Here is a 22,087-nt window from a genome sequence, read left to right on the forward strand (position 1 = left end):
CAGTGGCTGGAAGGCAAGCAGATCCGAATTCAGTCGGACAACTCCACAGCGGTAGCGTACATCAACCACCAAGGTGGAACACGCAGTCGGCGAGTCCGACGGATTCTGACGTGGGTGGAAGACACAGCATCCACCATATCCGCAGTTCACATCCCAGGCGTGGAAAACTGGGAAGCAGACTTCCTCAGTCGCCAGGGTATGGACCCAGGGGAATGGTCCCTTCACCCGGACGTGTTTCAGGAGATCTGTCGCCGCTGGGGGATGCCGGACGTCGACCTGATGGCGTCACGGCACAACAACAAGGTCCCGGCTTTCATGGCACGGTCTCACGATCACCGAGCTCTGGCGGCAGACGCCTTAGTTGAAGATTGGTCACAGTTCCGGTTACCTTATGTGTTCCCACCTCTGGCATTGTTACCCAGAGTGCTGCGCAAGATCAGGGCCGACTGCCGCCGCGCCATCCTCGTCGCTCCAGACTGGCCGAGGAGATCGTGGTACCCAGATCTGTGGCACCTCACGGTGGGCCAACCATGGGCACTACCAGAACGACCAGACTTGCTGTCTCAAGGGCCGTTTTTCCATCTGAATTCTGCGGCCCTGAACCTGACTGTGTGGCCATTGAGTCCTGGATCCTAGCGTCTTCAGGATTATCTCGAAAGGTTATTGCCACCATGAGACAGGCTAGAAAACCATCCTCCGCCAAGATCTACCACAGGACGTGGAAGATATTCTTATCTTGGTGCGCTGCTCAGGGAGTTTCTCCCTGGCCTTTTGCATTGCCTACTTTTCTTTCCTTCCTGCAATCCGGGTTGGAAAAAGGTTTGTCGCTCAGCTCCCTTAAAGGACAAGTCTCAGCGCTATCTGTATTTTTTCAGAAACGCCTAGCACGACTTACTCAGGTACGCACGTTCCTGCAAGGAGTTTGTCATATCGTCCCTCCTTACAAGCGGCCGTTAGAGCCCTGGGATCTGAACAAGGTTCTAATTGCTCTCCAGAAGCCGCCTTTCGAGCCTATGAAGGATGTTTCCCTTTCTCGTCTTTCACAGAAAGTGGCCTTTCTAGTAGCGGTCACGTCTCTTCGGAGAGTGTCCGAGCTAGCGGCGCTGTCATGCAAATCTCCCTTCCTGGTGTTTCACCAGGACAAGGTGGTTCTACGTCCGATTCCTGAGTTTCTCCCTAAGGTGGTATCCCCCTTTCATCTCAATCAGGATGTCACATTACCTTCCTTGTGTCCTCATCCAGTTCATCAATTTGAGAAAGGTTTGCATTTGTTGGATCTGGTCAGAGCACTCAGGATCTACATTTCCCGCACGGCGCCCTTTCGCCGCTCGGATGCACTCTTTGTCCTTGTCGCTGGTCAGCGTAAAGGGTCGCAAGCTTCCAAATCCACCCTGGCTCGGTGGATCAAGGAACCAATTCTTGAAGCCTACCGTTCTGCGGGGCTTCCGGTTCCTTCAGGGCTGAAGGCCCATTCTACCAGAGCCGTGGGTGCGTCCTGGGCATTACGGCACCAGGCTACGGCTCAGCAGGTGTGCCAGGCGGCTACCTGGTCGAGTCTGCACACCTTTACCAAGCATTATCAGGTGCATACCTACGCTTCGGCGGACGCCAGCCTAGGTAGACAAGTCCTTCAGGCGGCGGTTGCCCACCTGTAGGACAGGGCTGTTTGACGGCCCTATCACGAGGTATTCTTTTACCCACCCAGGGACTGCTTTTGGACGTCCCAATTGTCTGGGTCTCCCAATTAGGAGCGACAAAGAAGAAGGGAATTTTGTTTACTTACCGTAAATTCCTTTTCTTCTAGCTCCAATTGGGAGACCCAGCACCCGCCCTGTTTTCTTAGGGATTTTTGGTTTTTTCGGGTACACATGTTGTTCATGTTGAATGGTTTCAGTTCTCCGATGTTTCTTCGGATTGAATTTGTCTTTAAACCTGTTATTGGCTTTCCTCCTTCTTGCTTTTGCACTAAAACTGAGGAGCCCGTGATCCCACGGGAGGGTGTATAGCCAGAAGGGGAGGGGCCTTACACTTTTAAGTGTAATACTTTGTGTGGCCTCCGGAGGCAGTAGCTATACACCCAATTGTCTGGGTCTCCCAATTGGAGCTAGAAGAAAAGGAATTTACGGTAAGTAAACAAAATTCCCTTCTTTCCACCCGAATTCTGCGGCACTCAAATTGACGGCGTGGCTTTTGAGTCCTGGATTTTGACGGCTTCTGGTATTCCTCCTGAAGTCATCTCCACTATGACTCGGGCCCGTAAGTCTTCCTCCGTCAAGATCTATCACATATAGACAAAAAAGACTGACTGCACTCCTCGACCTGACGTGTGAACAGGTGCATAACTGAACATGACATAAAATACAAAAAAACAGTTTGCACTCTGATAATGCTAAAGTATGGAAACCATGAATATGTGAACATGGACCTGCATTACTGCTAAGGAAAATCTGAGAAAAATGAGATATTTAGCATATATAAATGGCCATTTGTATATCTGCCCAGGTAATCTTATCCTATATAGCAGGTTCCTACTTGCCCATACACAGGAGGTTTTTAACCTAGAGAGAGGCTTCAGCATAGCGTCAGGGACCCAGTTACGAGATATGCCGTGAAGGGGCAACTGGGCAGATATACAAATGGCCATTTATATATGCTAAATATCTCATTTTTCTCAGATTTTCCTTAGCAGTAATGCAGGTCCATGTTCACATATTCATGGTTTCCATACTTTAGCATTATCAGAGTGCAAAGATCTATCACATGACTTGGAAAATGTTCCTGTCCTGGTGTCGCTCTTCCGGCCATTCTCCTTGGCCATTCTCGTTGCCGACCCTTCTGTCTTTTTTACAGTCCGGTCTGCAGCTAGGACTGTCCCTCAACTCTCTCAAGGGACAAGTCTCAGCTCTATCAGTGCTGTTCCAGCGGCGTCTCGCCCGGCTGGCTCAGGTCCGCACCTTCATGCAAGGTGCGTCTCACATCATTCCGCCTTATCGGCGGCCCTTGGATCCCTGGGACCTTAACTTGGTCCTCACGGTATTGCAGAAACCCCCTTTCGAGCCCCTTAGGGAGGTTTCTTTGTATCGTCTTTCTCAAAAGGTGGCCTTTCTAGTTGCCATAACTTCTCTCAGGAGAGTCTCTGATTTGGCTGCGCTCTCCTCGGAGTCACCTTTTTTGTTTTTCACCAAGACAAGGTAGTTCTCTGTCCGACCCCGGACTTTCTTCCTAAGGTGGTCTCTCCCTTCCACCTTAACCAGGATATTTCCTTGCCTTCCTTCTGTCCGGCCCCTGTTCATCGCTTTGAGAAAGCGCTGCATACTCTAGATCTGGTGCGTGCTCTCCGGATCTATGTGTCTCGCACCGCTGCGCTTAGGCGGTGCACTTCTCTTTTTGTGCTAACCACAGGGCGGCGCAAGGGTCTCTTTGCTTCTAAGCCGACCTTGGCCCGTTGGATTAGATCGACCATTTCGGACGCCTACCAGAGTACTCAGGTGCCTCCCCCGCCGGGGATCAAAGCACACTCGACCAGAGCTGTCGGTGCCTCTTGGGCTTTTAGGCACCAGGCTACGGCTCAGCAAGTCTGTCAGGCTGCCACTTGGACTAGCCTGCATACCTTTTCGAAGCACTACCAAGTGCATGCTCATGCTTCGGCAGATGCGAGCTTGGGCAGACGCATCCTTCAGGTGGCTGTCGCCCACTTGTGAAGTTAGGCTCCGCCTACTTCTTAGTTTTTTCTGTTTATTCCCACCCAGGGACAGCTTTGGAACGTCCCATGGTCTGGGTCTCCCAAAGTAACGGTAAAGAAAAAGAGAATTTTGTTACTTACCGTAAATTATTTTTCTTATAGTTCCGTATTGGGAGACCCAGCTCCCTCCCTGTTGCCTGTTGGCAATTTTCTTGTTCCGTGTGTTCTCACCGGCTGTTGTCGTGGACAGAGTCTCCGGTTGTTCCGGTTCTTACTCGGTTCTACTTGTGGGTGGCTATTCTCCTTCAGCTTTTGCACTAAACTGGCTAGGACTGGCTACCAGGGGGTGTATAAGCTCAGAGGGAGGAGCTACACTTTTTAGTGTAGTACTTTGTGTGTCCTCCGGAGGCAGAAGCTAAACACCCATGGTCTGGGTCTCCCAATACGGAACTATAAGAAAAAGAATTTACGGTAAGTAACAAAATTCTCTTTTTTTTTTAACCCTTTAATTTTCAATGGGGTAAAAGGGGGTTGATTTGAACTTTTAGGTTTTTTGTTTTTTTTTTAAAAAATTTTTAAAACTTTTTTTCTTTTTTTTTTTTTTTTTTTTTTTTTTTTATTTTTATTTTAGTAGTCCCCCTAGGGGGCTATAGCGATCAGCAATCCGATCGCTCTGCCCTATCTGCAGATTTGGTGCTTTACTTTCAATGCCGGCTGTATTCCGGCATTGAGAGGAAGTGAGTCATGTTAGCTACAGGCGTCATCACATGACCCTGTGCTACCATGGCAACCACCGAAAGTCGCGTGATCATGTCATGTGACTTCCGGTGGGGGGCGGGGTAAGTGACTGTCATGGCGGCAGATTTTGGCAGCGATATGTAAGGGGTTAATAGCCGCGGGTGGAAGCAATTCCACCCGCGACAAGCATGCACACATGTCAGCTGTTGAAAACAGCTGATATGTGCGTGGATCGCCGCCGCCTGCCTGCGGCAGGGGGCGGAGATTAACGGCACACGATCCATAACGTACCCAGTACGTCATGGGTCGTTAAGGGGTTAAAGCCTGCAGAATTGTAAATGCAGCTCTGCACAATATCCATGCTAGAATATGATGTATACAAGTTATGCAATACACTTACCATATATACTAGAGTATTACCTGAGTTTTTCAGCACTTTTTTTTTAAGCTGAAAATGCCCCCTCTGCTTATACTCGAGTTAGGATCCCGCAAAAAATTATTCTCACCTGTCATCCGTTCCTGCGGTGTGCTCTTACCTGCTTCTTGCGCACCACAGGCAGATAGACCGCTCGGTGATTGCGGCCGGTACAAGGGACTACCGCTATGATCGTCAGCGCTTTACTTCAGTTGAATGCTTTGCGGCGCTGAAAAGGATTCAAGTGAAGTAAAGCGCTGACGGCTCATTACTAAAGGGTGGGACACATTACTAAAGGAGCGGCACATTACTACAGGGCACAAGGTTGGGGCACATTACTACAGGGCACAAGGTTGGGGCACGTTACTACAGGGCACAAGGTTGGGGCACGTTACTACAGGGCACAAGGTTGGGGCACGTTACTACAGGGCACAAGGTTGGGGCACGTTACTACAGGGCACAAGGTTGGGGCACGTTACTACAGGGCACAAGGTTGGGGCACGTTACTACAGGGCACAAGGTTGGGGCACGTTACTACAGGGCACAAGGTTGGGGCACGTTACTACAGGGCACAAGGTTGGGGCATGTTACTACAGGGCACAAGGTTGGGGCACGTTACTACAGGGCACAAGGATCGGGGCACATTACTACAGAGTACAAGGATGGGGCACGTTACTACAGAGCACAAGGATGGGGGACCTTAATACAGGGCACAAGGATGGGGCACATCACATTTTATTGGTATCTATTTTTACTTTTGAAATTTACCAGTAGCTGCCGTATTTCCCACCCTAGGCTTATACTAGAGTCATTCAGTTTTTTTTGTGGTAAAATTAGGTGCCGCAGCATATACTCGGGTTGTCTTATACTCGTGTATATACGGTAATTGTATTTTTTTTTTAATGTCTCCTGATTGGCTGTGACCTTGTATGATTTGCTACTTTGTAGGAATAACATTATTTTGTCTTTTTTAAATGTATTTTCAGATCATTGCTTCAGCCAACTACATGCTGTCAGAGCTGTTCCAGCTTGAGCCCAAGAAAGAGGAAAGTGGAGAAGGGTCTCTTAATGGGAACTCTGATGAGAGTTATAGTGAGGAGGAAGAGGAGGAGGAGGATGACGAAGAGGAACTGCCTGATAGTGATGAAAATGGCTCATACACTTGTCCTCCTAAACCTCCAGAGGATTGTAAAGCCATAGCCATCATTAAATCTGTCCGGGAGCTGTCTGTCCCAGAGAAGTACAAGTCCACTCATCAGATCAGGGTAAGGAAAGGGAGGCACTGTTAGTCTGACTTGCACAGGAATAACGTCTGGAGAAAGTTAAGTGCTGCGCTCAGAAATCTTGGGTCTTTGCCTCTACATTAGGCAAGAGGGGGGTTGGATGTTTGCCTCAACACTGGGGTGGGGCGGCCCGGGATTTTGTCTCTCCATTGGGGGGGGGTAGGCCAAGTCTCTGTCTCTTAATTGGTAGGGGGGGGGGGGGGGGGGGGCAGGCCGGGTCTTTGTCTCTCCATTGGGAGGGGGGGGGGCAGGCCGGGTCTTTGCCTCTACGTTAGGTGGTGGGCACCGGGTCTTTGCCTCTACATTAGGTGGGGGGGTGGGGCGGGGTCTTTGGGGGGACAGGGTTTTTGCCGCCACATTAGGTGGGCGGCTGGGTCTTTGGCTCTACATTAGGTAGTGGGGGAGCGGGTCTTTGCTGCTACATTAGGTGGGGGAGGGGGGGTGGGTCTTTGCCGCTGCATTATGTAGGGGGGCGGGTCTTTGGCTCTACATTAGGTGGTGGGGGCGTGTCTTTGCCACTACATTAGATGGAGGGGGGGGCCGGGCCTTTGTTTTTGCCTCCACCACATTGGGCGGGGGCGGGCAGGTTTTTGCCTCCTATATTAGGTGGTGTTGGGGGAGCGGGTCTTTGCTGCTGCATTATGTAGGGGGGTGGGTCTTTGCTGCTGCATTATGTAGGGGGGTGGGTCTTTGCTGCTGCATTATGTAGGGGGGTGGGTCTTTGCTGCTGCATTATGTAGGGGGGCGGGTCTTTGGCTCTACATTAGGTGGTGGTGGCGTGTCTTTGCCACTACATTAGATGGAGGGGGGCCGGGCCTTTGCCGCCACAATAGGCGGGGGGAGGGCAGGTCTTTGCTGCTACATTGGGGGGGGCAGGTCTTTACAGAAAGTGGGGGTGGAATTTTGTTTTTCTGGTCCTGCTTTTCTGTTTGTCAAACTGCACACTGGCTTTCCGTTCAGGTTGGACAGTTATAGGAAATTAGCAGGAGCAATGCCTGCTGTGGACTAATGGAAAAGAAGTTCCAACACCTATAGTTCTGGAAGAATCTTGATGAAAAGAAATGACCCAAAAATTTTGATAGTTTCTGTATACCAGTCGACAGTAAACTTGTTTGGGATCTAAAAGCAGGTTTACATTCTTGTTTAGGTTGAAGGCAGAAAGTATATGCTTTTTTATTTTTATTTTTTTTTGTGTGTGCAAGAGGACAGGTACACATTTAAATATTTATTTGTGTACTTTTACTTCCAGCCTAGCTGCACATTTCCGGTTTGCAGCGACACAGAGGAACGCTGCCGCTTAGTCCTCAGTTATGTCCTACAGGTCAGTCCACATTCACCTTTTTCAATCGGGTTGTGAATTTCCCTGTCTTTTTACAAAGTTCAACTTAAAGCTTTGCTTTCCTTTTTTAGGGATTAAAATCCATTGACAGCAGTATTAAAAAGGAAGGTGAGCTGCCGGCTGCGGACCCCAACACACCGATACCCTTAAAATATGAAGATGAGTCCGCCAATGTCGTCTCGGAGTGTCTGGAAAAACAGATGGCGCGGTTTATGCAGAAGAGTAAGGACTTTGTAGACGAATTCCATCTGTATTTTGGATATTTCAAGGGCTTGTGAAGTATCAGAAAAAAATTGCATATTTATTATTATTATTATTATTATTATTATTATTATTATTATTATTATTATTATTATTATTAGTAGTAGTATTTTTGTAGTATTTTTATTATTTTTAGTAGTAGTAGTGGTGGTGGTAGTGGTAGTAGTTTATTATTTTTATTATTATTTTATTATATAGCAGAGAGTGCATCACAAGCCATGGCAAGAGTGGCATCCCTCAAAATGTGTACATTTATGTGACATTTGTTTTTTCTTCAGCGCTCTATTGGGAGACCCAGACGATTGGGGTATAGCTACTGCCCTCTGGAGGCCACACAAAGCACTACATCAAAAGTGCAAGGCCCCTCCTCCTCTGGCTATACCCCCCCCGTGGTATCACGGGTTCTCCAGTTTTAGCTTTGTGTGCGAAGGAGGTCAGACATCCACGCATAGCTCCACAGATTTTAGTCAGCAGTAGCTGCTGACTATTTCGGATGGAAGAAAAGAGGACACATATAGTGTCCCCAGCATGCTCCCTTCTCACCCCTGGATGGTGTTGTAAGGTTGAGGTACCTATTGCTGGTACGGAGGCTGGAGCCCACATGCTGCTTTCCTTCCACATCCCCCTGAGGGGCTCTGTGGAAGTGGGATCCTGCCGGCCTCAAAGCTCTGACGCCGGGCTCCATCCACAGACCCATTTGAACCTGTTGGATACGGAGCTGGAGTACCGTTCAGGGACATGGCCCTGCACCATTACAGGTACTCTGTGTCCCCGTACACACAGGCACAGCACACTCCAGGCTTGCTGGGTGTGCTAGTGCGCCGGGGACAGTAATGGGTTACAGTCACTGCAGCTTGGCTGAGTGACTTTGTGTTTTGGGAACTACCGCGCCGGACGCTCCGGGAGCGGCGGCGCGGCTGGGACTTGTAGTTCGCCGGGGACTGGGCGCCGACCGCGCTTTTACGGCGGCGGCGCTTATAAATACAGTCCCCGGCTTCTGCGGCCTAGTGCCGCTTCGTTCCCGCCCCCTCCCTGTCACTCAGGGAAGGGGACAGGCGCTGAGCAATCAGCAGCGCCGAGGGCTGGAGCCTTTTTACATGCTCCAGCCCTCTCACTGCACACTGTCGGGCGCCGGATTCCCGCTCTGCCTTGGGGGCACGCCCACGGCCCGCCCCTCCTCACATGAGCTGGGGAAGAAGCCGGCAGCCATTACTGAAGTCCGAGCTCGGATTTTCAGCAACCAGGCAGGACGGTGGCGATCATACACCCGCTGATAGGCGGGCGGTAAGCGGCACACATAGTGCTGACCACAGATAACTGCAGTGTGTACATCTGTTGTTTTTAACTGCACAGGTCGCTTTATGCCCGCTTGGGGAGCGACACATTAGCAGCAGGAAAGCAGGTGTGCTAAGGCACAGGCTTTCTAGGCTGCTGGTATTGCACGACTGAGGTGCTCATTTGTGTTTATGTGTTATACATTGCACTGTACAGTCGCTAGTCTTAGCTATATTCTCCTGGAATGGCTAGACTACAGCAGCAGAAAACCAAGGGTGCTGGGGCACAGGTTTTTTTCTATGCTGCTTGTATTGCATGGGCTGCAGTGTGCATTTGTACTTGTGCTTGTATGCTATACATTGCACTGTATGGTCACTCTTCTGGGCCATATTCCCCTAGATGACTAGTCTACAGCAGCAGAAGAGCTGGGGTGCCAGGGCACAGGCTTCTATGCTGCTTGTATTGCATGTGCTGCAGTGGTCATTTGTACTTGTGCTGGTATGCTATACATTGCACTGTACGGTCGCCATTCTTGGCTCTAGAATCCTAGATGGCTAGTCGGCAGCAGCATATAAGCAACACAGGCTTTCGATGCTGTTTTTACTGCATGTGATACTGTTCCACGGCACTGACCCCCATTGTCTGCAATGCTCTCCTGTAGCACTTGGTCAGCCGGGGTCTCTCCTAGACGTGGCCAAAGGAACCACCTGTCAACCCTGTCCAAGGACAGGGACGGAGTTGCAGTTTCGGCTGATATATTGTCATGGGATAGAGGCGTGCAGTCCAGACAGGCCATGCGCAATCTGGTTCATTGCTCCCTGGCCACCCTCATTTGGAATAAAAATCGGGGCTCCGGGGGAGGTCCCAGGAGGCTCTCTGTATGATGAGGCAGACGTAGCTCATCAGGACTTTGATCCTGACACCGCTCTCAATCCGGATACACCGGATGGTGACGCCATAAGGAATGATCCTATAGCGTCCATCAATGGAATGTTGGATCTTTCTCCCTCAGCTCCCCCAGCGGAGGAGTCAGCTTCACAGCAGGAGAAGTCCCATTCCAGTAGCTCAAACGTATATTGAGTATTTTTCTGGCCACGCTGAATTCAGAGAAGCAGTCCAGGAACACCACGCTTACCAGATAAGCGTTTTCTCCAAACGTATTAAGGATACACGTTATCCCTTTCCCCCTGACGTGGTCAAGCGCTGGACCCAGGGTCCAAAGGTGGATTCTCCAATCTCCAGGCTTGCGGCTAGAGCCATAGTTGCAGTGGAGATGGGACTTCACTTAAAGATGCCATTGACTGACAGATGGACTCTGATTGAAATCTGTCTATGAGGCTATCGGCGTGTCGGTTGCTCCGGCATTCACAGCCGTATGGGCACCCTAAGCTTTCAGCTGTTTTTGCGCAGCTGGTCTTGAGCATATGTACATCTATGCCGCAGGGGCGTCCGTAACCTCGCAATGTCTGCATTGCGACTTACCCTATTGATGCTGTCCTGGAAGGACAGTCGAGGTTTCGGTCCTTCCCAAGCTCGGGCAGGTCCCACTTGTCCTCGTCCAAAAGGGCTGAAAAGCCTCAGAGGGGCTCAGCTTCCGGCCGGGCTCAATCACGCCCAAGGAAGGCAGACGGAGGAACCGCTACCAAGGCGGTCTCCTCATGACTCTCAGCTCTCTCATCTCTCCGCATCCACGGTTGATGGCAGACTCGCTCGCCTTTGGCGACATTTAGCTGCCACAGGTCACAGACCGGTGGGTGAGGGACATTGTGCCCACGTGCACAGGACAGAGTTCTGTTCTCGTCCTCCGACTCGATTCTTCAGACCGTCCCCACCTCCCCACCGAGCCGATGCTCTTCTGCAGGCAGAAGGAGTGGTAATCCCTGTTCCTCTTCAGGAACAAGACACGGTTTTTCTCCAATCTGGTTGTGGTGCCAAAAAAGGATGGCTCTTTCCGTTCCGTTCTGGACCTAAAACTGCTCAACAAGCACGTGGAGGCCAGGCGGTTCCGGATGAAACCCTCCGCTCCGTCATTGCCTCAATGTCTCAAGGAAATTTCCTAGCATCAATAGACATCAAAGATGCTTATCTCCACGTGCCGATTGCTACAGAGCACCAATGTTTTCTACGTTTCGTGATAGGTGACGACCATCTTCAGTGCGTAGCTCTGCCATTCGGTCTGGCGACAGCCCCACGAGTGTTCACCAAGGTCATGGCGGCAGGGATAGCAGTCTTGCACTCACAGGGACACTCTGTGATCCCTTACTTGGACGATCTGCTTGGCAAGGCACCCTCTCAAGAGGCATGCCAACTCAGCCTGAATGTTGCGCTGGAGACTCTCCAGACGTTTGGGTGGCTCATCAACTTCTCAAAGCCAAACCGGTCACCGACCCAATCACTAACGTATCTTGGCAGGAGTTTCATACCCTCTCAGCGCTAGTGAAGCTTCCGCTGGACAAGCAGCGGTCACTACAGACTGGGGTGCAGACTCTCCTTCAAGGTCAGTCGCACTCCTTAAGACGCCTCATGCACTTCCTCGGGAAGATGGTGGCGGCAATGGAGGCGGTTCCGTTTACGCAGTTTCATCTGCGTCCACTTCAATGGGACATTCTCCGCCAATGAGACGGGAAGTCAACATCCCTGAACAGGAAAGTATCCCTTTCACAGACGGCCAAGGACTCTCTGTAATGGTGGCTTCTTCCCACCTCATTATCACAGGGAAGATCCTTCCTACCACCGTCTTGGGCGGTGGTCACGACAGATGCGAGTCTGTCAGGGTGGGGAGCAGTTTTTCTCCACCACAGGGCTCAGAGTACGTGGACTCAGCAGGAGTCCACCCTTCAGATCAATGTTCTGGAAATCAGAGCAGTGTATCTTGCCCTTCTAGCCTTCCAGCAGTGGCTGGAGGGAAGGCAGATCCGAATTCAGTCGGACAACTCCACAGCGGTGGCATACATCAACCACCAAGGGGGGACACGCAGTCGGCAAGCCTTCCAGGAAGTCCGGCGGATTCTGATGTGGGTGGAAGCCACGGCCTCCACCATATCCGCAGTTCACATCCCCGGCGTAGAAAATTGGGAAGCAGACTTCCTCAGTCGCCAGGGCATGGACGCAGGGGAATGGTCCCTTCACCCGGACGTGTTTCAGGAAATCTGTCGCCGATGGAGAAGGCCGGACGTCGACCTAATGGCGTCCCGGCACAACAACAAGGTCCCAACCTTCATGGCACGGTCTCGCGATCAAAGAGCTCTGGCGGCAGACGCCTTAGTGCAAGATTGGTCGCAGTTCCGGCTCCCTTAAAGGTCAGGTCTCGGCGCTATCCGTCTTTTTTCAGAGGCGTTTGGCACGCCTTCCTAAGGTGCGCACGTTCCTGCAGGGGGTTTGTCATATCGTACCCCCGTACAAGCGGCCGTTAGATCCATGGGATCTGAACAGGGTACTAGTTGCCCTCCAGAAGCCGCCCTTCGAGCCTCTGAGGGAGGTTTCACTTTCTAGACTATCACAGAAAGTGGCTTTTCTGGTAGCGATCACATCTCTTCGGAGAGTGTCTGAGCTTGCAGCGCTGTCATCCAAGGCTCCCTTCCTGGTCTTCCACCAGGACAAGGTAGTGCTGAGCCCCATTCAGGAGTTTCTCCCGAAGGTGGTATCCTCTTTTCATCTTAATCAGGATATCTCTTTGCCTTCGTTTTGTCCTCATGCAGCTCATCGGTATGAGAAGGATTTACATTTGTTAGATCTGGTGAGAGCACTCAGAATCTACATTTCCCGCACGGCGCCCTTGCGCCGTTCGGATGCACTCTTTGTCCTTGTCGCTGGTAAGCGCAAAGGGTCGCAGGCTTCTAAGGCCACCCTGGCTCGATGGATCAAAGAACCAATTCTTGAAGCCTACCGTTCTGCTGGGCTTCCGGTTCCATCAGGGCTGAAGGCCCATTCTACCAGAGCCGTGGGTGCGTCCTGGGCATTGCGACACCAGGCTTCGGCTCAACAGGTGTGCCAGGCAGCCACCTGGTCCAGTCTGCACACTTTTCACCAAGCATTATCAGGTGCATACCTATGCTTCGGCGGATGCCAGCTTAGGTAGAAGAGTCCTGCAGGCGGCAGTGACACCCCCGTAGGGGAGGGCTGTTTTTGCAGCTCTAACATGAGGTATTTCTTTACCCACCCAGGGACAGCTTTTGGACGTCCCAATCGTCTGGGTCTCCCAATAGAGCGCTGAAGAAGAAGGGAATTTTGTTACTTACCGTAAATTCCTTTTCTTCTAGCTCTTATTGGGAGACCCAGCACCCGCCCTGTTGTCCTTCGGGATGTTTTTTTGTTGTTTGCGGGTACACATGTTGTTCATGTTGAACGGTTTTTCAGTTCTCCGATGTTATTCGGAGTTAATTTGTTTAAACCAGTTATTGGCTTCCTCCTTCTTGCTTTGGCACTAAAACTGGAGAACCCGTGATACCACGGGGGGGGTATAGCCAGAGGAGGAGGGGCCTTGCACTTTTGATGTAGTGCTTTGTGTGGCCTCCAGAGGGCAGTAGCTATACCCCAATCGTCTGGGTCTCCCAATAAGAGCTAGAAGAAAAGGAATTTACGGTAAGTAACAAAATTCCCTTCATTTTCTTCTCCGGTTTAGTGGAAAGTTCTGATAACCAGTGCTCCAGCCGATCCGGCATCGTCCCCAGCTCCTGGCAGTTCAAGATGAAGCTACAGCTGATTATTAAAGCCTCCAAAGCATATTATGTGCTCTCAGACGCTGCAATGAGCCTGCAGAAATATGGCCGAGCCTTGCGATACGTCAAGCTGGCCTTACAGTGTTATGGTAAGTCGCTGCCTGTTCCTTGTGCGGGTACACACGCTCGGCCTTTTTGGCAGGTGGTGGCAATTTGTGCCGTTGAACTGAACTGACCTCAAACACATAAAAAAAAATACCTACGAAACACATCCCTTTATTTTTTCACTGCGAAGCCATGTGCATTTTTTTTTTTTTTTTGCATAGCGGTATCCAAAACCGCCGGTTCAGAAAGTGATGTGTGATTAGTAAAGTAGTTTTCTTTATCGTTCCTTTGGGAGACCCAGACCATGGGTGTTTAGCTTCTGCCTCCGGAGGACACACAAAGTACTACACTAAAAAGTGTAGCTCCTCCCTCTGAGCTTATACACCCCCTGGTGAGCAGACCCAGCCAGTTTATCGCTTTGTGTTCAGGAGGCATACATCCACACATGCATTCTCATATGATTTTTCCCTTTTGGAATGAGTTTGAAGAACTGTGGGTCTACGTCTGGACCCCCGGCATGTCCCTTCTCACCCCACTGTGTCGGCGGTGTTGTAAGGTTGATTTCCTAGGCTGGAGCCTTACATGCCGTGCTCCTTCACCATCCCTCCTGGGCTCTGGCTTGAAGTGGGAGCCAGCACGGTCTCCATGCCTGGCAGGAGACCGGTCTCCATCCGCAGCCCTTCAGGACCCTGCTGGACCGGAGCACTCATCCCCAGGGACATGGCCCTGCGTCTCAGCAGCTAAGTACCTGAGACGTTTACATTTGGGGGTCCCTGTGCTTTATTGTTGGGGGAGAGTGTGCTTATTGTATTTTCTGACATTTCCGGCGGGTTCTCTAGCTGTTGCCCGAGAACCGTGCCGATGGTGCCTGCGTGTCGGCCTCGCCGCTCAAATTTAGGCCCCGGCTTCGCCGGAGGTCTAGTTTCGTTTCACTGCCCTAGCATGTCACTCATGCAGAGGGACAGCGCGGCTCCTCCCGGCGGCCGTTCTGCACAGGGGAGGGACACTCCCCACTGCTGTGCGTATCTCCTTCCCTGTAGGTCTCTATGGCTCTCCAGATCCCGCTCTTCATGTAAGTCCCGCCCCCTCTCTTCGCTCCGGTGGCCATTTTCTCAGAGTTCTCTCAGCGTTGGTCTGCGTTCTGCATCCCTGCTGAGGTGCTGTGTTTGGGGGTCCGGGCTTCGGGATCTGGAGGGCACACAACACCGCTCTGCACAGCGGTCTGGTAAGCCACAACCGGCTCTGGTTGTGGACCTCTGATATACTCTCTGGGGTTCATTCTCTGGCAGAGCCCCCACTCCAGCAGCATGTCTCTCACGAGGAGCAAGGCTCCAAAGCTTTACTCTGTATGCGCTGCATGTAAGCTCCTGCTGCCTGAGCCGAGCACCTATCCACATTGTGATGCCTGCTCTACCTTGGCGGTGCCACAGCCTGGAGTCTCTCCCCCAGTGGTCTCTCAGGCTGCTCCTGCTCCTGTGGCTGAGCCCCCGGCCTGGGTAGAATCCTTTTCTAGGTCTATCTCCCAGTCTTTTGCTGAGTCCATGGGACTTCTGTCCAGGACTTCGCTGAATATGCATCAGCCCCCCTCACAGGGTGCCTCTGCTGCTAGGGCTCTCTCAGGACCGGAGCTCACAGAGGATTCATAATCAGGTCCCAGACCCCGTCCTCCTAAAAAGAGACGTAGGGTTCCCTCTCCTTCCTCCTCCCGCGGCTCTGATTAAAGAGCGGACTAGCAGGATGAGGAGGATGCCTTTACAGGGGGCTCGGAGGCTAACTCCATGTACCCCATTGATCTGTCCGAAACTGACTCAGATCTTAGTGACTTGATTGCTTCTATTAATTCTGTACTGGATCTCAATCCGCCAGTATCAGAGGAGCAACCCCCTCTGGCAGAAAAGCACCACTTTACCTCGCCTAAGAGGGCAAAGAGTGTGTTCTTTAACCACTCCAGTTTTCAGGCCGCTGTGTCCAAGCCCAGGGCCTGTCCTGACAAACGCTTCCCGAAGCGTGGTTCTGATGACCGTTTTGCCTTTCCACCTGAGGTGGTCAAGGAGTGGGCTCAGTCCCCAAAGGTAGACCCCCCAGTGTCTAGGCTCTCAGCCCGGACTGTTGTGTCGGTGGCTGATGGCACCTCCCTTAAGGATTCCACTGACCGCCAGATTGACCTTCTGGCCAAATCCGTATATGAAGCGGCGGGGGCCTCGTTTTTCCCGACTTTTGCAGCAGTGTGGGCTCTCAAAGCCATATCTGCTTCTCTAGAGGAGATGCATTCCCTCTCCAGGGAATCTATGCCCGAAATGGTTGCATTGACTTCCCAAGCTTCAGCTTTTTCATCCTATGCCATGTCTGCCATGCTGGAGGCTTCTCACCGCACTGCGGTGGCTTCGGCTAATTCCCTCGCTATCCGCAGGATCTTGTGGCTTCGAGAGTGGAAGGCAGATGCTTCTTCTAAGAAGTACCTTGCTGGGCTCCCTTTTGCTGGGTCCCGGCTTTTCGGAGAACAGCTGGATGAAATTATTAAGGAAGCTACTGGCGGGAAGAGTACTTCCATGCCACAAACCAAAGCCAGGAAACCTGCCCAGGGTAGGAATCAGTCGAGGTTTCGCTCCTTTCGTTCCTCCAACTGGTCGTCCTCTAAGCCTTCGGCCTCGTCCACTAACTCAGCCAAGGACCAGAAATCCAACTGGCGCCCAAAAGCGCGTCCACAGAAGACGGCAGGAGGTGCTGCCACTAAGGCAGCCTCCTCGTGACTATCTGCCCGCTCCAGCAACGTCCTTGGTCGGTGGCAGGCTCTCCCACTTTGGCGACGCTTGGTTTCAACACGTCTCCGATCAGTGGGTGAGAGATATCATCTCCCACGGCTACAGGATAGAATTTTCTTCCAGTCCGCCAAACAGATTTTTTCTCTCAACCCCCCCTGCTCCAAGGCGCCGCCTTCTCACAGGCCGTGGCATCCTTGCAGGCCAACGGAGTAATTGTACCGGTGCCCGCCCGGGAACGGTTCAGAGGTTTCTACTCAAATCTCTTCCTAGTCCCCAAAAAGGACGGTACTTTCCGGCCCATCCTGGATCTCAAGCTTCTCAACAAGCATGTTCAGGTGCGGCACTTTCGCATGGAGTCTCTGCGATCAGTCATTGCCTCAATGACCCAAGGGGATTTCCTGGCGTCCATCGACATCAGAGACGCCTATCTGCATGTGCCAATTGCAGTCTCACGCCAGCGTTGGTTACGTTTTGCAATCGGAGAAGATCATTTCCAATTTGTGGCTCTCCCCTTCGGGCTGGCCACAGCCCCTCGGGTATTCACCAAGGTCATGGCTGCAGTGATTGCGGTTCTGCACCTACAGGGGTTGGCAGTGATCCCTTACCTGGACGACCTTCTAGTCAAGGCTTCATCCAGCGCAGACTGTCAGCGGAGTGTCTCGCTCACTCTCGCCACTCTAGCCCAATTCGGGTGGCTGGTCAATCTGCCCAAATCCACCCTGACTCCGACCCAGAGTCTCACGTACCTAGGCATGCAGTTCGAGACTTTGCCGGCACTTGTGAAGTTGCCCTTAGTCAAACAGCAGTCCCTCCAACTGGCAGTGCGCTCTCTGCTGAGGCCCCGCCGTTATACCCTCAGGCGTCTGATGCAGGTGCTGGGTCAAATGGTGGCGTCAATGGAAGCTGTCCCCTTTGCCCAGTTCCATCTGCGCCCCCTGCAGCTGGACATTCTCCGCTGTTGGGACAAGCGGCCTTCTTCCTTACACAGGCTAGTGGCTCTGTCGCCACAGACCAGGAGCTCTCTTCAGTGGTGGCTTCGGCCCCTCTCTCTGTCCCAGGGGCGCTCCTTCCTGGCCCCGTCCTGGGTGATCCTCACCACGGATGCCAGTCTATCCGGCTGGGGAGCGGTATGTCTCCACCACAGAGCGCAGGGCACTTGGACTCCGTCCGAGTCAGCCCTTTCAATCAATGTGCTGGAAACCAGAGCCGTGCTCCTAGCTCTCCTAGCTTTTCACCACCTGTTGGCGGGCAAGCACATCCGAGTCCAGTCAGAGAACGCGACAGCGGTTGCCTACATCAATCACCAAGGCGGGACACGCAGCCGCCTGGCAATGTTGGAGGTACAACACATCCTTCAATGGACGGAGGACTCCAAGTCCACCATATCCGCAGTTCACATCCCAGGCGTGGAAAACTGGGAGGCAGATTATCTCAGCCGTCAAACCGTGGACGGTGGCGAGTGGTCCCTGCACCCGGCAGTGTTTCAGTCAATCTGCCGCAAATGGGGCACTCCGGACGTGGACCTAATGGCATCCCGTCACAACAACAAAGTTCCTGTTTACGTGGCTCGCTCCCACGATCCTCAGGCCTTCGCCGCGGACGCTCTGGTTAAAGACTGGTCCCAGTTTCGTCTGTCCTATGTATTTCCCCCTCTAGCTCTCTTGCCCAGAGTCCTGCGCAAGATCAGAATGGAGGGCTGTCGAGTCATCCTCATTGCACCGGACTGGCCCAGGCAAGCTTGGTATCCAGACCTGCTCCATCTGTCCGTAGAGATGCCGTGGCATCTCCCGGACCGTCCAGATCTTCTCTCGCAAGGTCCGTTTTTCCGCCTGAATGCTGCGGCTCTCAAATTGACGGCGTGGCTTTTGAGTCCTGGATTTTGACGGCTTCTGGTATTCCTCCTGAAGTCATCTCCACTATGACTCGGGCCCGTAAGTCTTCCTCCGCTAATATCTATCACAGGACTTGGAGAATTTTCCTATCCTGGTGTCGCTCTACCGACCATCCTCCTTGGCCTTTCTCCTTGCCGACACTTCTGTCTTTTCTACAGTCCGGTCTGCAGCTAGGTCTGTCCCTCAATTCTCTCAAGGGACAAGTCTCAGCTCTGTCTGTTCTGTTACAGTGGCGTCTCGCTCGGCTGGCTCAGGTCCGCACCTTCATGCAGGGCGCGTCTCACATCATTCCGCCTTACCGGCGGCCCTTGGATCCCTGGGACCTTAATTTGGTTCTCACGGTTTTGCAGAAACCCCCCTTTGAGCCTCTTAGGGAAGTTTCCTTGTATCGTCTTTCACAGAAAGTGTCCTTTCTGGTGGCCATTACTTCCCTCAGGAGAGTCTCTGATTTGGCTGCGCTCTCTTCGTAGTCACCTTTTTTGTTTTTTCATCAAGACAAGGTGGTTCTCCGTCCGTCTCCGGACTTTCTTCCTAAGGTGGTCTCTCCTTTCCACCTTAACCAGGACATTACCCTACCTTCCTTTTTGTCCGGCTCCTGTTCATCGCTTTGAAAAAGCGCTGCATACTCTGGATCTGGTGGGTGCTCTCCGGATCTATGTGTCTTGCACCGCTGCACTTAGGCGGTGCACTTCTCTTTTTGTGCTAACCACAGGTCGGCGCAAGGGTCTCTCTGCTTCTAAGCCGACCTTAGCCCGTTGGATTAGATCGACCATTTCGGACGCCTACCAGAGTACTCAGGTGCCTCCCCCGCCGGGGATCAAGGCACATTCGACCAGAGCGGTCGGTGCCTCTTGGGCTTTTAGGCACCAGGCTACGGCTCAGCAAGTCTGTCAGGCTGCCACTTGGACTAGCCTGCATAACTTTTCGAAGCACTACCAAGTGCATGCTCATGCTTCGGCAGATGCGAGCTTGGGCAGACGCATCCTTCAGGCGGCTGTCACCCATTTGTGAAGTTAGGTTCTGCCTACTTCTTAGTTTATTCTGTTTATTTCCCACCCAGGGACTGCTTTGGAACCCCATGGTCTGGGTCTCCCAAAGGAACGATAAAGAAAAAGAGAATTTTGTTTACCGTAAATTCTTTTTCTTATAGTTCCGTATTGGGAGACCCAGCACCCTCCCTGTTGCCTGTTGGCAATTTTTTCTTGTTCCGTGTGTTCTCACCGGCTGTTGTCGAGGACAGAGTCTCCGGTTGTTCCGGCTCTTGCTCTGTTCTGCTTGTGGGTGGCTATTCTCCTTCAGCTTTTGCACTAAACTGGCTGGGTCTGCTCACCAGGGGGTGTATAAGCTCAGAGGGAGGAGCTACACTTTTTAGTGTAGTACTTTGTGTGTCCTCCGGAGGCAGATGCTATACACCCATGGTCTGGGTCTCCCAATACGGAACTATAAGAAAAAGAATTTACGGTAAGTAAACAAAATTCTCTTTTTTTCAGGCACTTCATAAGGGGATGTAGAAACCATGGGTAATATTCTGTTACTTGGAGGCAGATGCTAAGGCTACTTTTTAGAAAAAAAATTCGGCTCCTCCACAACAACCTACGCGTGGTCTGTCGACACATCGCTATTCTGAGATAGGACGTACCATGGATTCTGTGTCCCACCAATGAAATGCCCTAAAAAGAGGATTTTTGGTACTTGAAATAAAATATTTAGCAGTCATTGGTGGTCACAGAACTTTCCCTTGGTTGAGTGGTCTTTTGTTTCGCTCCTATTGTTTTTGTACTAACTGAATGGCTGCTTGTTGGCTATTGGGGTGGAGACTGTCTTTTTCTGAGAGGTATCAGCCTTCGTGGCAGAATATTACCCATGGTTTTTTTTTGTCCTTCAATAATTGCTACAAGAGGAATTTTTATGGTGAGTACCAAAAATCCTTTTTTTTTTTTTTTTTTTTTTTTTTTTATATAAAGATTCTGACCCAATACCATGGCAGCTACCAGCATATCAATTATCCATGTTGAATTGTGATAAATCTACAGGTGAAATCATGGCATCTCACTTTGTAAATCCTCAAATCCTCTGCAGTCCAACGCCATGATTCAGATTACGGAGTAATATCGTTTTAGGATTTTTTTCCCCTTCGTGTATTTATTTAATCTGAATCTACACCAGCTGCCTTTTTATAATTGAGGACTTTTCTTATCATAAGTGGCAAATCTCTCTGCAAGCATCAAGTGAACTAATAAATATAACTTTAGGGATGGGGGTATACACTAGTTTCAATCGGAGGTCACGCTATTCTCTTCATTAGGAGCTGAGCATCAGCTGCAAAACATTGTATGGAGCATTTGTGTCTTGCTCCCTATACTGTGTATATCCGGCTGACACCTGAGATGATAGTAGTTGATTGATGGAGATCTGGCCCCCCTGATCCGATACTGGTGAACTATCCTAATTGTAGTGGAAAGCCCCCTTTTTAATGTGAATATTGGGACCCTGAGCAAAGACAGATTGCACAAAACTTAGAAACAAGATACCAATCCCCCCCCCTCCCCACCTTCGCCCAGCTCCAGAATGCCAGTAGTGCTGGGTGTACATCCCATACCAGTCTACTCGCTCAGCCGGATATGAATGGATTTAGTCATTTAGGGACAGTGCTGATGCCACAATTTCTCTGTTGCGTCATTGGGGGTAACAGAAAACCATAGGTGTATGCTGCTGCTAGGAGGCTGGCACGATGCAAAAACGTTTGCTCCTTAGTAGTATACAATCACTTTTTTCTTGCCTGGTAGCAGCAGCACACAACATGGTTACAGGTGTCCCCTAATGAAAGATCTAAAAAAGATTTCAAAATGAGTACCCTGTGCAATACAAGGTAATATTGTGGTACTGTGCTAGGCCTCATTCACACGTCCTTGTCTCTGGTACGTCTTTGGTCCTTTTCCTCACGTACCGGAGACACGGGCACACGTAGACCCATTAAAATCAATGGGTCTTCGCTCACGTGCGTGTTCTGCCATGGACCGTGTACGTGTGGAGCATACGTGTGTCCGTGTGCTCCACACGTCAACAGGTCAGTTTTCCTCCCGCATCACGGGTGTCACACGGAACGCAAACGGACCACACGGAGGTGTTCCGTGTGACACGCGCCAGAGAAAACACACGTGTTTGAGAAAATAAAAAAAAAAAACTTTACTCACCTTCTCCAGCGCTGCTGTCTCTGCCGCTGCTGTCACTTGCTTCCAACCGCCGCTCATTATGCTCATTGCATATTCACTTCACTGCGGTCGGAAGCAGCAGCAGCAGCGGGGAGTCGGCAGGACCGGAGACCGTACATCAGCACCACGGACAGCAACGCCAGGGACAGGTGAGCAGAAAGTTCCCGTTCTCCGTGTGTTTTCACGGATAACACACGGAGAACACATGTAGTGCCATAAACACGGCTCACGGAGGGCAAAACGCACCTCTGACACGTCCGTGAAAAAACGTGCGTGGTTTTTCACAAACGTGTGAAAGAGGTCTTAGCTAGAAAAATATATTGAAATACTATGTCCCAAGAATGACAAAAGTATTTTAGAACGGATACCTTTTATAGGCTAACCAGAAAAATGATATTGGCAAGCTTTCACAGCATCAAGGCTCCTTCTTCAGGCAAATTACAATGAACAGTGAGTACCCAAAAT

General features: G+C 51.2%; 1 protein-coding gene across 3 annotated transcripts in view; it reads left to right on the top strand.

Moving 5' to 3' along the window:
* EDRF1 (erythroid differentiation regulatory factor 1) overlaps positions 1-22,087 on the top strand; it is a 182,963-nt gene that overhangs the window by 76,986 nt on the left and 83,890 nt on the right. For all 3 annotated transcript variants that reach the window (XM_075348435.1, XM_075348437.1, XM_075348436.1), the window contains 4 exons: positions 5,822-6,100; positions 7,368-7,439; positions 7,529-7,679; positions 13,615-13,800. In XM_075348435.1, coding sequence (XP_075204550.1) covers positions 5,822-6,100; positions 7,368-7,439; positions 7,529-7,679; positions 13,615-13,800 — 688 coding nt within the window. The remainder of the gene's footprint in view (positions 1-5,821; positions 6,101-7,367; positions 7,440-7,528; positions 7,680-13,614; positions 13,801-22,087) is intronic.

Source organism: Anomaloglossus baeobatrachus, chromosome 5 (genome assembly GCF_048569485.1).
Source record: "Anomaloglossus baeobatrachus isolate aAnoBae1 chromosome 5, aAnoBae1.hap1, whole genome shotgun sequence".
Lineage (NCBI taxonomy): Eukaryota > Metazoa > Chordata > Amphibia > Anura > Aromobatidae > Anomaloglossus > Anomaloglossus baeobatrachus.